The sequence below is a fragment of the Patiria miniata genome, unplaced genomic scaffold (genome assembly GCF_015706575.1).
Source record: "Patiria miniata isolate m_02_andy unplaced genomic scaffold, ASM1570657v1 HiC_scaffold_5, whole genome shotgun sequence".
Classification (NCBI taxonomy): domain Eukaryota; kingdom Metazoa; phylum Echinodermata; class Asteroidea; order Valvatida; family Asterinidae; genus Patiria; species Patiria miniata.
In genome coordinates this window covers 31,089,098-31,104,348 of record NW_024037072.1, presented here as the reverse complement: position 1 = coordinate 31,104,348, position 15,251 = coordinate 31,089,098, and the positions used below count along the sequence as shown (strand labels likewise).

The following is a 15,251-nucleotide window of genomic DNA, read 5'->3' as shown; positions in this document are numbered from 1 at the left end:
TATCTCAAAGTTCAACACATCACGTGCGAATTTCACAGGTTTGTTTACACTTGCTCTCTGTATGCTGCCGAGTGTGGCGCACCATTATTATAATTTAGCCTTGGGGGATTTGGGAGGACATGATGGGTCATCGCTTCAATTATCTTAAGACATAAACGTTGATTGAGAAATATTAACATTTATTTATTACTATTTTTAAACCAAAAGCTCTTTTGCTAGTTTTCATTTCGTTTTTCAGGAATTTGGTGAATTTCCCCATCGAAAATGCATCAATGCCCACACCATGTCCCAGCTGCTGCACGAGCATATGCTCAACTACTAAACAAATTAAAATAATTGAGTAGAAATAAAAGCAGTGACACGAGTTGTATAATTACATATTTTTGGTGAATTAAAAAAAATGCTTGTATCTCCTTTCATTTAAACATCTATACTGCTCAGAATGTTTTCAACTGTTTTTTCTTTTTAAGCTGGTTGTATTATATACAAAAAATGAATGTTTGTTAGTGCAATGGTAAGCATAATTTTATCAGGGCAATATTCTGACGGTGGAACAGAACTTCAATTTTTTTCTTCTGTGCAGCCGGGCCTAGGGTCAGGCCAAATAATTCAATAACGTGATCAACAATTCATCAATCAGATGACGGGGATTTATTCAGGCGTTGTATAGTACCAATTATATTCAATACACTCTTTTCAAAAGCTTTGGAACTTGGAATATTACGGAGCACTATCTTTAGCCATGGGGTAAGGGGCTTGGGAAATAACCATGCGTAAAGCTTGCCGAGACTTTACCCATCTCAAACAACTGAGGTCACAAACCCAATGAAGAAAACACACTTCTTTTTTTAATTTTTAATGGCATCTTTAATTGAAACACGTTACAAAACTGTGAAGTGAGAATAGAAAGAAATCACAGAAAGCTGGCCATATCCATAATTGCAAGAAATTAGTTATTCAGCTCTGCCTCAAGAGTTTCTGCCAAATATGAATGGGTCCATCAGATGGACAAGTTGCTAAGAATAATTAACACATGGCTTGTTTTTAGGTTTTTAAAAAACAACCACCACAAACTCTTCCATGCTGGTGGTGCTTTTAACATTCTTGCATTCAGATGCAAAGTTCCATGTAACAAGTCCAATATTTGGATTTATAATTTCATACTCCATATTTTTTCCCCAAAAATTCTTCCAACCAGTGTTAGGATTGTCATTAAAATCGCAGAACCAATACCTGAAAGATCAATTCAGCTTCCAGTGTATTGTGACTACTAAATTCTAACTTCCTCCGTGCAATTTACATTTGAGAATGTTTAAAAAACAAAAATTAACTAAAGTTTTGCAAAATTCTTCTCAAAATAAAAAAACAAGCTAAATTGGCAAAGCTGCAAGGGAGCTGTGCTTAATACGGGAATAAGCACAAAAGTCAAAAAGTAAAACAGAATGTAGGTTGTGGAGACTTAAACTGAATTTGATCTTTTGTTAACATGATAGCGGTAACTTGCAATGGCAACAAAATATTAAGTGAAAATAATCTAACAACCTTCTAATTCCTGGACTGTTAACTGGGCAAGAAGCTTCAGACTTTGGTACATCAGCTCAGGGTTCGAACCACTGACTCTGCGAATCAAAGTCCAGTCTATCTTAAGTCTATACCATATTCCCCTTAAAAAAAATCAAGGAAAACTATCTACCAATCCAGGATTGGTTGAAAAAAAAAGAGAGCAAAACTACATTTAAACAAATACAATGAAACTATCGCCATGTTTAATGGAAGCAAAAGCTGAATCACAAATTGCAAAATGTTGATGAGAAAAAAGCTTGGACTACATTGGAGCGAAATGAAAAACAAAAACAAAGCGTTACATACTCATTTTACTGCTAAATATTCACATGCAAATAAAAACCGATAATCGGAAAGGCGACACCGCCAAGTTGTTTTAACAAAGTGGTGGCATCCAATTCCGTTTACTCAAGGATTTCAATTCAAAGAAAAAGAAAATGTACTTTGTATCACTACATGTACTATTTTTTTTACTTTAATGTGACCTATAACCTATGGAATATCAGCACAATTCACTATCAATATGTACTAAACTTTCTTTTTCAAGTTTTTGAATATTTAGAAATGTTTAATTCTTAGAGTTTTAATGCCTTAACTGACAAACAGGTAAGTGCTAGCAGAGAGCGATTATCTCTCGCCTAAAATACACTGGTCTACGCAGGTACTTGAAGATACCAAACTTGACATTTACAAGCGCAAATGCAGAATCACCAAAATAATAACAAACAACTGCATTACAGTGGTAGCCTAAAATGCAGTGGAATGACCATTGATAAATCGAATAATCAGACTATGGAAATAAGAAACCTGTTTTAATCATCTCCAGGATTGGTACATGCCCAGAACACTTTATGTAATTTTGCGCGAGTTATGTGATATATATGTGAAGGAAATTTGAGGTTACACCAGCCAACACACAATTATGTAGTGTCTACAGGTAGCGCAGCTTTTTACTGTTATACATTAGACAGTGCAATTATACACCTGCACTAGTCTTAGTCAACACCTTGAACGTGATTTTTTTTAACAAGCTGTATAGTTCATTAACATGCAAAAAGACTCAGTACAGTTGAATTGATATGCAATGCAGTACAATGTACACATCATAGAATGTCAACATGAATTTTTCCTCGAGATCTTGCAACTTTTTTTTTTTGCCCTTGGCCAAATATTAACAAAGATCATCACACAGGCGGTTCTGCAGTTTGGGCTACCACTTGGCACAACATGAACTCATTATATACTTACAGATATATAGAAGAGCATCTACAAATTTTACAATTCCTATTTCTTTTACTTTTTTTTTCTTTTCGGTTTAAGATGCTTCTAATTTCCGACAAATTCTTACAACTCGCTCCATTCCACACACTTTTTCTCCCACTCTCAGCAAAAGCATTCTATATTTTATTGATTCTTATTATAAGCCGACATTTTGTTAGAGTGTGTAGGCTCGTCACAACATACATTTGAGCGGCTTGTATCTTTTTAATACTCCAAGAAGGAAAAGCTACACTGACTACACTTAAAAACCCACAGTGCAAGTACTGCCAAGAATACAAACAACACACAATACAACGGCATGTCCATGATTTAACTCACAGTAGTACACTCTTTATGCTACGATTACTATGATTTGTGTAATAATGATCTTTTTTTTTCCACAACTAGCATGAATACAAGATGTCACTAATATGAATATTCATAAGATAATCAATGAATTTGAATACAAAAAAAAATCAAACGACCAAGGCTGGGGCCTAGTTTTACAGAACACTACAAAGACTGCACATCTGTGAAACTGTCTATCTCATGCAAACTACGACTTTCTTAACAACCCTTAGGCTGGGGCTATATACTGCACATATGCCAAAGGCCTAAATCTAAATTTGTGATGAACAGGGCTTGACCACTTCTTACTTCATCTTTGGCTACGACGACGATTATTCAAGTACACTTCCATGGATTAAGAACATTAATAGGTAGTTTTTATTTTTAAGTCCAGCACAGAATTACAAGCTTTTTAACAGTACTTTTTCATTTCTTATTGTCTTCATTTTCAAAAAGATATACAAGACAGGTGCGTAACAAAACAAAAATCAACAAAAACAAAATAACCAAAAAACCCTCAATCTCACAAAGATATACCCAAAATCCATCCTGGAGGGTCGAGTCAAAATGCATTAAGTTTAAACAGCAACTTGCAAGTACTTTTTGTTTTGTTTGAAATTCTTAAGCTTTTCTTGTTTCCACTATTGTTAATACACGCAAGAAAAAAACCACAAAAACCCTTCATTCACAGGAATATTTCAAGAAAAATCTGTCAATTATTTAAACTGTCCCTGGCAATGTTTGCTCACTTCTTCTTTCCTAAGGTGAAGAAGCCTCCTTTGCCCTTGGGCTTGTCTTTTTTACCGCCACTCCCGGAATCGAGGGGCATCGTCGCGGCCTTCTTCTCACCCTTTTCCGTGCCTCCAGCAGCGGTCTGGATACAGCTGATCCAGAAGTTGACTTCGTCATCGTCCTTGGCTTGGAACAGGTACTCAATGCCGCCGGGCAATCTGCAAAAAAACACCAAATCAACGAGTTTTAATTTAGTCAATTGTAAGTCCATCCTAAGTCAACTGTAAGTCAATCATGTGTCAATCACAAATCAATTCACAAGTCGAGTCAATAGTAACTCATGGACCATCACTTGGAATGTCTTAGTCACCGTGTTTTTGAATAGGTTGTCACTTGACTTGAGACGGGATGACTTGTGAAGAATCTGTGATGACACGTGATGATTCAAATGCAACTCTTACAAGACTAAGGCCGCCCTCAGGTCGACCTTGCGACGACACAGAACAGTCGGCAACTAACTTTTCAGGATCAAGCTGCGTCTGAGCTATGACTGTCGGGAACATTTCGGTCACTGATTTTTGTGTGACCTGAGTGTAACTGCGACGATATTAAGACGATCGGCACCAGTCGGCGCTAAAAGAACGGTCGCAAGAGTAGAAAAATTTCAACTTCTGCGCTGCAACGGAACGTGCTCCCGACAGGCAGGAATCAATCGCATTCGACCTGTGTAAAGTTACGATGTCATGCACGCATCCTGATCATCTAATTTTTATTGTGAATCCTCGTCGCTGTGCGGGCGACATGAGCATGGTTGCGATTATTCTGTGCCCAATGCCGCTTGTTGAACGATAATCACACAATCTCTCAGTTTTGTGACCGAGTACGACTTTTGTACTTGATGCTGACGGTTCCATCGTGGCGCAAGGAACAGCCCGTACCAACCTCTAAATTCTTTGACTATAGAACTGCCAAGAAAATGCATCTGGCAGGTGGGGGCCCTGTATTCAACTCACTTGAGTCTGAAGACGTGTTTCTTCTTGGTGTAATCATGGGCTACCTCCACCTCTGCGTTGGTCAGGTCGATGGGCGGCTCCTGGTGGAAGGTGATCTCCTGTAGCTTGGACTTCTTGTCCTTGTAGAAGGCCAACGAGATGCCGTGTTGAACTGCATAGACTTGATTCCATGATCTGGAGAGGAGGGACGTGAACCCAGGGTTTAATACAAACTAGCCAACTCCAAGCTTTACAGGTACATAGGATCATACGCTGTTTGAGCAACTTTTCATTTGGATACTCTCCATTGTGAGAAAACAGAGAAAACCTGTGATGAACAATTTCTTTTTGGTCTCGTTAGTGGATTGCGTTGGTGGTTCTTCTGCTTACAAAAATCGCCATTTCTTAGTTTAAATTGCATCATAGTGGTACAACCCCTAAATCAGCACTCGGGACACGATTCTCATTCGACCGGTTAGTATGCGTGACGTGGAGGTTGTAATTCTGTGGAGAATTAACTACAATGTATGTCTATTCATGTGCTAGGGCACATATACAGCAAGTCCTGCACACAGAGCTCTCAGAAGTGGTCGCTAAGCGCCATCTACCGTCATGCACAGAACCCATACAATTTCATTGTTATTTAGGGTGATATTACTTCATTATGCATTCAGCGCTACAAATGTCTCCTTCCTGCCAACTTCCTTACATCCAGGATCCAATTTCATGGCTCTGCTAACCACAGCATTCCGCGCTTACGATCACCAGTCTGTGCTAACAACGCTAGCAGACAACGTCTGCGTTAACCCAGTAAGACAAGAATCCTGTGCATAAGCCAAAATTCCTCGCTGACCCATGAAATATACTTACTGTAAGCACGGAATTTTCTGTTACAGTAAGCAGGGATTTTTGGCTAACGGTAAGCAGAGCCATGACATTGGACCCGGAGCTGCCAGGCAAGACCTCTCCACATCATTGAACCCTCACCTGTTTGATGCCTTCTTGTCCAGAGCATCCCACTGGCGTTTCCTGAGCAGGAAACCCTCGGCCTCGTAAGATCCTTCCTCACCAGCCAGGCCGATAGCCGCAGCCGATGGTCCGGCATCTCCCTCCCCGTTGACTGCCGGCTCCTGGGCGGGTGCCTGTGCCTCCTCTGCTGGGGCCTCGAATGTGACGGCCGGGGCTGGGGCCGCGGCTGCGGCTGGGGGTGGGGGTGGCGGGGCCGATTCCTCCTGGGCCATCTCCTGGGCTTTCTCCACAAACTCCTCAGCCGCTTGTCTGTGGTCGGCATACAGAATACAGACACAGTCAATCGTTAAGTCAAACCGCGAGTCTTATCACAAGCACTTTCACAAGACTAGTAACAGGGGATGATTCGTGACAAAGAAATATATTGGGTTGCACGTTGGATAGCTGTCACCGAACTTGAGGCTGCATGACTAGCAATCGACTTTTGACTTGAATGCAGCTCTAGATTTGTGCAGAAATGGCATCCCTGAGCTGTATACTCACCAGGGAGCTGAGTCGGTCTAAAGGGATTATTGGGACGGATGAATGTGGGTAACGACAATGCAAAAGCACCTGTGATGAACTAGATAGAGTCGATTTTGCAAGTTGGGAAACCTGGTTTATTCTCGGCAAGGCACTGATCAAGATTACACACACTACAAGCACATGCAACAGCATTGTGTACAGCAAGAATATAATGCATTGTGTTTGCGCGTAGAGTCCCGAGTCCCAAAACGTGGTAGAGTTCAGAAAGTGAGTCGAAGGGTCAATGATTATGCAGATTATAACTACTAGAGTAGCCAATAAGTCTCAAGGGTGTAGGTATATCACAATACCCATGTCGTTATTATTAAGGGGTAGTATGTAAAGCTCAGGGGTTTTAGTTTGTGACTCATGATCAAACAGTCAGGAGTTTGAATCCTGCTGCTGGCAAAATGTTGTGTCCTTGGGCAAGCCAGTACATCCCAACTAGCCTCTCTTCACCCAGGATTACAAATGTGCAATTAGCTGAGATCTGAATGGCATCTCACCTTGCAGTACGAAATATTCTCAGTCACTTCATGACAGGAATTTGGGAGAAATATGGCCAGATGAGTCACACTGGCTTGGGGCAGACTTTGTTATTTATATTATGGCTTTGATGAGCGGGCATCGAAACGTTGGTGGATAAATTTAGGGAAGAAGGCAAATGAAACAGGTGGTAACTCAGGTTCACCTCTAGGTATTAATAGGTATTATGGGGCATTATGGGGTAATATGGGGTATTATGGGGCATTATGAGGTATTATGGGGCATTACTGGGTATTATGGGGTATTACATGTATGGGCTCAGCCTCGAGTTAACGCTTTTTGCATTCTTCCTGTACCTGATCTCTTTCTGTTCTCTCTGTTGTCGTTCCTCTTCCTCTCTCCTCTCTGCATCCTGCTGTTCCTTCATGAAGTCGTCCACCACCTTGTGCTTGAGAGAGGGTGACTCCTTCATTGGGGGAGACTCCTGGCCGGCAGCTCGCCTCTCCTCGTCTTGCCGGCGACGCATCTCCCGCAATTCAAACTAAAAGCAAGTGGGGGCAATGTTTAGAAAGATTGAAGCTTCAACGCCCGGCAATGGAGGAATGAATGGATTGACACAAGCAACAGCCACTTTGTGACAGGGTGCAGAATCTGTGTTGCGAATTCACCGGAGTTGAACACACTTCTTTCCTTGCAAATTTTGTCCTCAACCTTTCTTAAAGTGAAATTTCTTTTGGGGTTTTCAAAACTTTGACTCCATGTCCCACTTCCGCTTCAGTCACCTCCAGAACATTGTCAGATCTTTGAATGATGGAACCAAAGGAACCTACTCTACCATTTGGCATTGTAATATATATCTCTCTCAAATGACGTCACTGCCTACAGATTACCACGTGCATGGGCATTTTGGGCGTCAAAGTTTTTGTGACGCGCATCGGCTGTGCCGTATTTTGAAGAAATTTTGAGCAACATGCGTGCGTGTTTAGAATATTTTGCACACTGCGCGCAGCAAACACCTCATGGAGTTAAATACGCAGTTGTAGCTTTGCTGCGAAGACGGCTGTCTATGAGAGGGGTCTATTGTGATTTCGAAATGCACCCAACACTGAGCCTGCATCTGTAACATCAGGGACCTAAAAGCATGAAACTACAGTCTGAAGCCTTGAGCAGAGGATTGATAAAAGCCATTCAAACCACCTTGAAGAATGACAAAACTTTTAAGTTGTGAAAGCGGTATCCATAAAGTTTCTTCGGTTATTCTGTACGACAGCCTGCACAAGTTTCACTGGACTTTTTGTCCCATAAGGGGGTTATGGTTTGGAGAACCACTCGATCCATCCCAATAGCTTAATACCTACATGCCGAATCCCTGAACATTCTAGAATAAAACTGCACTGAAAATTCTTCCACATCAAAAAATAAATATGTACATAATAATCTTGAAACTGCGAACTTGTTTTTTTTTTGGAGAAATATTTTGCACCTAACATTTTGTCTTCAAAACAAATATAAAGCTGTGAATCCAACAAACTTTGTGTTGAATGTTTTGGGTTTTTTTGCCGTCTTACCGTGGTGAGTTTTTCCAGGGCCACAAAGCGGTCTTCCTGGGCCTGCAGTGCCTTCTCAAAGGCCTCGTGCTTCTTGATCAACTTCTCAACCTCGTCCAAAGAATTCTGTGCAAAGAATTAAAACCCAGGCATAAATACGACCACTTACGACATTGAGTGGTACAATGAAGAAATTACAACATAGAGTAAAAATAGAAATAGTTTGGTAAGATTGAAATGACCCGGCTAAAAATCTACCCAAGCAGGAGGGTAAGTGTTGAAAAACGATTTGCCGTTTATCCCAACAGAATTTCCAATTTTCAATTTGAATCTCATCTCTTCGGCACAATCGCATTAGAAATACAAGTTTTCAGATGCGTGCTTGGTTTCTCTCAAATCAGTTCACAGCAAGTCCATACAAAATAGTCTGAGCCCATCAGCAATCAAAGACCTACGGATGAATTCACCATACAAGTCTGCAATTTTTCCAGTTGTTGAAATACATTGGTTACATGTCTTTACCGAAGGAACTTGCGTTCTTGATCTACTGCCTTAATTTCCAGATTTTTCTTTTAAATGTCTACTAGAGAGAACATCTGAAATTGACATGCTACAGTGAATAAGTCTTATTGGAATACGCCGGACACGATAAGTTTTGGTAAATTCTTTGTTAGCTACCCAAATTCGATCCCAATCAAAAATCGGCCAGCTATTGTGTCTGCCATATCTCTAAAATGTTGATAGATTGTAGAGACTTACGCCATAGTCTGTGTTCTTCAGGTACGCCTCCTGGCTGAAGAGCCAGGCCTCTGCGACGTGGGCATCCCGAGCAAACTGGTACACCTCCAAAACTGGAAAACACAAAATCACCGCTTATAAAACATCATCAATAAACAAACCAGAAATGTACCCAAGAGTTGCAGTCAATGTTGATCACAAGTTGATCCCAAGCCACCCAGGCTGCAACTCAAGTGAGAGTTTATTTGAATAAATCGTGACAAAGGAATGCCACTGTCACTGTTAAGCACTTCTTACTTGTAGCCTAAATTGCATTTAGACTTGTGACTGACTTGTGATGGACTTATTTACAACTCTGCCTTTTCCCAAACGCCTACAATATTCCTTGCCCTTAAAAAAAAAATTGGAAAAAAAGAAGAACTTCCTGTTTTCGTATTCAATAGGCCCACGTAATGGAATTTTGTTTAAATGCATACCTCGAAATATACTTAAGTTGTGTTCCATTTAATTTATTTGTAAAATGTGACATGACAGCAATAGCACCCTCAGTTTTCACGCAAAACATGAAACACATTAAATGTTCAAAAAAGTGCATTTTAAAAAGATTCTTGTAACAAAAAAAGGGATGTCTCATAACTTCTTATAAATACGTTCCAGTGTAAAATTCATTCATGGTGTCATAAAAGAAATTGAATCCGCGGATCGCATGTTTTTTTTATGGAGCTGTTAAGCAGAAATTATTGCCAAGCACATTTATACGCTGCAGAGAGCCAGCCACAAGCTATATACATTTTTGTTATTCTGGCTGGTAACCCATTTTTCGCTTAGCATATTTCTGTAATTGGCAGTTCTCTATCCACTTACTGAGTTGAAGGAATTCCCAGCGGTGTTCCCATTCATTGATCATCTCCTGGCGTCGGGTGCCGACCCCAACCAACTTGCTGTGGATCTAACAACGCACACACACACACAAATCAACAATCAAGTATCTAAAGCAGTTTAAAGTTGCCCTCCCTGAGCTATTTTTGAGTTCCCTTTCCCAATAAAAATTTTGTTTTGAACTTAATTTTCTAGCAATACAAAAGTTAGTCAGTCTTGAATGAGACATCGAACAAAGAAATCAACCCACGTTTAGTAGTAAATGAGTTCCACTGTATACAAGGAAAACCTTCATAGTACTCTTGGAACAGACATGTATTCCATTCAGGCAAACATCTCTCCTCAAATTACACTATATAACAAAATCAACTTGAGTCTTGATGACACTGCACGATGCAGTTTGAGCCAAAGCTTGCCTTTTCAGAACCGGCTTCCCTTTTTTTGAGTAAGTTCACATGGTGTAATTTTCCCAAGACATTGTTCAAATTAACAATGTGGCATCTGTGGCAAAGGACATAATCTTCAAGATTGTCCAAAGAAACATGTACCCTAATTGTGATCATGTCCGAAAAAATGAGTCCTCAAAACATAGGGTTGAGTCACGATAAGGTTGGATCACAATTTCTAACACAAAAAATCAAAGAAATCCACGTGTCAAAAAAAAGAATTCCTCATCTCAAAACCTGAAGTCCAGCATGTTTGCCGTTACCTCTTTGCTTGCGTAGTGGTTCTTCTCCAGCATCTCCTTGCCCAGGTTGAAGCATTCCGTGAAGCTGTCGTCCCTGGTGTCAATCTCCGCCTTCACGTTCTGGTGTTGGTTCATCAGAAGCTCCACCCCCGATACATCCCTGGTAAAATACGAAACACAAGGCTTCAAGTGTTGTTTGTGTACTTAATCTTACAGCCAAAAGTTACAGGATTTTGTTTGTAGGGAGTGGAACATGATTCAAAATTGAACCCTGTGTGTGTTTGTCTTTCCATGAACATGTATGGCTTTACGATAGAGGAAAGACACACAAAGGGAGAACACGAGATCCTTTCAGTCCTCGAGCGTTGGGTCTTTTCTTGAAAACGGTCCTCGATGGTACGGTGATGTTATTTAGTCTATGGGAGAGTGTTATATTACAGGGACAAAGGGAAACACAAAGCATTGTCATTGGCATATATAGAAATTCACCACTGTATGTATTTGAGTCTGAGTCGAAGCTTTCAATGCAATTATCTAATTTACCTGCGAAATCAACCCAATTTTTCAGGCTGAAGATTCTGGGTTTTTTTTCTTATTTGTTATCAATGGAAAAGTTTCAATTGCTATTGACTTTTGGATGCAATGACTTTGACAACCTTCTCATTTTTTTTTCTTTCAGGAATTCCCTGAACTCTGTTGTTTCACAATGACTGATCCAGATTTCCTGCCACTAAATCCACGTCATTGCAACTCTGGGGATGCAGGAATGGGGCCAAATTTGTATTTAAAAAAAAATCAGACCTGAAAATGATTGTTTTTTTTTTAAATGAATGCGGTTGTCTACTAACTCCATTTCCCCACACATATTTGTGAAATATTTAAAAATAGGAAGAAAGGAACTGGGAAAAAGAGTGCCTTCTAGTGTCAAATGAGGTCCAAAGATCAATATTCTATGATAAACAAAAAAGAATAAAATTAGACAGAAAAAAAATGACCAAACGTACCTAGCCTTTTCCTGAGTGATGATCTGCTGTATGACATCCTCCATCCACAGCATCAAGGATCGGACCATGTTCAGGAATCGGTACAGGTCACTGGTGTGGTCCAGCTTGACCGCCCGGTCTTCGATGTTCCTCCTCAGGTTGTTCCAGGCGTCTACCACCTCCTGCTCACGGTTGTTGATCTCTCGCTCCTTGTCGCCCGCGTAGGCTGCCCTCAACCTCTGGGCCTCGTTTTGAACACCCTCGACCTGCGGGAAGAAACGCAACAGAGGTTACCTCTTAAATGCGGTGTGAAGCTCTTTCTGGCTGAGTGATTGGAATAAAGGGCTATGTGGGTATGTGAAAAAAAGGATGCTGGTATACCATGGAATTAACTATAAAGAAGCAGGATTCTAAAAAGAACTTGTAGGGAGAACTGTTCTCAACTTTGGACTGTTTCTCCTCTTGAGAAAGCGGTTATCTTACCGTTTTTTTTTTTTTAAACCCTCTCCATGTTTAACACTTCTGTATGTATGACACTTCAATGATTCTGAGTTATGCAAACTTTGAAGGATTTTCAAGTGTGTATAAGACTGACTGTGAGCATTTCTGTGACCTTTTTGGATCCTGCAAACATACCCAATCATGCAGCAAAAAAAGTTTCACATTACACATTAATTAGTCACAATTTTGGGCTTAAAAAGTTTCACGGGTCATCCCACTTGGAAAGTACTACCTTCCCTCAATCCTGACAAATCCTGTCAAATGTTGCTTCAGATTTGTGAGGATCTTGGAAGGTTCAAGGTTGATATACTTTATTTCTGGTGGCCGGCTACTGACCTGTACTTGGAGTGAACTGAGGTCACTCTGGAAGGTGATGTGTTTCCGTTGTAACACTGTCACAGACTGAGCGTCCTTGCCAAGATCGCCAGACATCTCCTGGTGCTTCTCCTGCACAATGAATGACAAACACATGAGCAACATGGTATGAGTGAATAATTATATGAAGCCCACAAGGAGTGTTGCAAAGTCCCAGATTTTTGGTGATTTTGTAGACATCAAGCCGAAGCACAAAGGACGGGTAGACTGAGTAATTTTAGCAGGAATAGTTTAACCCTCCTATGCAAACATACATTCAAGTTGTCCTTGCAGTCAAAATCAATCAAGTCACTGTTTTCAACAAGAAATATTCCCATTCTACATAAAGCAGGATTGACTGGCTTGGACTGATTATTAAAGTAACTTGATACAGCTATGCTTGGGTGAGTGATAAAACAGCAGTGACCACAACTTGCCCAGCTTGACTAGACACAGTGCTTAATTGACATATGATCGAACTGCTGGTGACTAGCCTTTGTTAAAAGTACAGCAGGGGTAGTGGAAGTAAATTTTGACTGTCTGTGACTGCTTAAATAGCAGGAGGTTTTAATAGAAAACACAGCTCACTACAGGTATGCTTGAAATGTAAACAACTATTTGCAAGCGGACTTGAACTTGGACTAGAGTCTGAGTGAATTTTGCATTAGTAGTTCATTTTCAGTCGCTACGCCTCAACTTACGCCACCTAACATGATTGCACAAGTTACTCTATAATTTGGTGCACAAGTCGCGGAATTACGCACCATTAAGCTTTTGAGAAATTGTCATAACTGAAACATTGCACAGCGTGAAATGCTGCGAAATTATTGCACAAAGTTTCATAAAATCGGCTGCAGAACTGTATCCTGCTGCAGTTGGTGACCACAGACCCCCTCCCCAGGCACTATAGCCTTGAGATTTTTGGACTTGATGGATCTTGCTAGTTGCTACACTCAAACATATTTCAAAGTTTTCTGATTCTTTCCGTTGTCTTTGGATGACTTACCTGGAGTCTGCCAAGCACTTCCTTTGCATCATAGTAGAACTTGTGCAGCTCATATGATGCAGCTAACATCTGTACAGATGAAGTACGAAAAGTTACAAATTACAAATTGGTACCACAAAGCTCATCTGGACAATTGTGATAAAACATGGGATTTTTAACATAACATTTTGCAATATTACTGACGTGTGATGCTGCTATTTCCGAAACGTCTTTTTGTTCTTGTTTTTTGGGTGTGTGTTTTTGTTCCTTGTTTGTTAACTAGTTTGGCTTGGTTTTTTTGTGTGCTAAGTTTGTCTTGTCCTGTTTTTCTGTGTAATGTTCTTGTAAAATCTCTCTCTTACTGTTGGTTGGTTTATTGGTTTTATCCTTAACACTTAAATTTAATGCCTTAATTGTATAAAAAAATTATGTAGTTTTCATTTTTAATGTTCATCTGTGTCACAATTCAGCCTTTTGGCTGCAATGAACAGATTTTAATAAACCAGTAATAATAATAATAATAATGTCAAATTTATTAATATTATGTAAACGAATAACTGTTGGAAGAAAACTGTGAAGGCTTCAGTTAGTAAGAGCAAAGAAATACGTATGCACCATTAAAAAAAACACCAGTAGGGAAAGAAGCAGCAGGGGGAAAATCCACAGTTTGCTGAGCACGTAGCAGATATCACTTAGCACATCAACTTGCAAAGCAATGTTCTCATGAAATAGGGAGGAGTTTGTCATTTAAAAAAAGGACTGAAAATTGGATCAAGATCTTAAAGATACATTTCTTTCTATACTGATAATGTCTTTAGCTCGGATTCAAAAAAGACTGATTTCAGACAAAGTTTTGAAAACCCCCAAATACGTTCAAGTTAGTGGAACACACCCCTGCACTTAATCTGAGATGCTCTCCCTAGGTATGGCGACCACCTACCATGGTTCTCGTCTCCATGAGTTCCAGCAGATCGGCCCAGGACTCGTTCAGTTGGTCCTTCCACTCGGCGATGATGGCCGAGTCCGTGTGGCCGGCATCGATCAGGTTGTCAGCCATGCGGTTGACGTTGGCCACCCGCTGGGTGCCGATGTTGCGGGTCTCTCGGGAGAACTCCTCAAACCTCTCCTGGAGCATCTGTAGAACGTTGACAAAAGTACCAATTTTTATAAGTAATATTTTAACTGTTAACCCTAAAAGGGCCGGGATTCCGCCCCCCCTAAGATCTCGACCATCGAGTGACGAACAAATTTGAAACTCGATACATGCATAGAACAACTCTTCATAAACATACCCAAGAAATTTCATGACTATAGGTCAAAGGGTTTTGGAATTATGGCTAATTAATTATTCATATGTACGAATGGCAATTCTGCTGTGTACACGACGTATACGGGAAAATTCAGTTTTCAAATTTTTTGCTGCGTGGCAACCCATGGTCCAATTTTTATGTTTTTGGTATCAAAAGATGCGCAAGGCTCGAGGCTAAAAAGTCATAACGGCTCAGTTCGTGAAAATTTTTTTCTCAAGGTTAACTTGGAAAAAGTTGAGGGGGGGGGCGGATTCCGCCCTTGAGGTAAATCTCATGTTATCGCCTGTTCAATATTGCATTCTCTCGATTTGTAATTGCTTGTCATCGACTAAACTACAACTCAACTTGTAAT

At 40.3% G+C, this 15,251-nt stretch overlaps 1 protein-coding gene across 2 annotated transcripts in view; it reads right to left on the bottom strand.

The window, feature by feature from the left end:
- Positions 1 to 839: 839 nt before the first annotated feature.
- The window catches only part of LOC119741235 (spectrin beta chain, non-erythrocytic 1-like), a 58,403-nt gene continuing 43,991 nt past the window's right edge, over positions 840 to 15,251 (bottom strand). For both annotated transcript variants that reach the window (XM_038216978.1, XM_038216979.1), the window contains 12 exons: positions 14,530 to 14,724; positions 13,611 to 13,679; positions 12,587 to 12,697; positions 11,771 to 12,015; positions 10,788 to 10,926; positions 10,064 to 10,148; positions 9,221 to 9,312; positions 8,483 to 8,587; positions 7,271 to 7,455; positions 5,883 to 6,173; positions 4,917 to 5,090; positions 840 to 4,121 (listed from right to left, as the gene is read on the bottom strand). In XM_038216978.1, the coding sequence (XP_038072906.1) occupies positions 3,917 to 4,121; positions 4,917 to 5,090; positions 5,883 to 6,173; positions 7,271 to 7,455; positions 8,483 to 8,587; positions 9,221 to 9,312; positions 10,064 to 10,148; positions 10,788 to 10,926; positions 11,771 to 12,015; positions 12,587 to 12,697; positions 13,611 to 13,679; positions 14,530 to 14,724 (1,896 nt within the window). In that variant the 3' untranslated portion in view covers positions 840 to 3,916. The remainder of the gene's footprint in view (positions 4,122 to 4,916; positions 5,091 to 5,882; positions 6,174 to 7,270; positions 7,456 to 8,482; positions 8,588 to 9,220; positions 9,313 to 10,063; positions 10,149 to 10,787; positions 10,927 to 11,770; positions 12,016 to 12,586; positions 12,698 to 13,610; positions 13,680 to 14,529; positions 14,725 to 15,251) is intronic.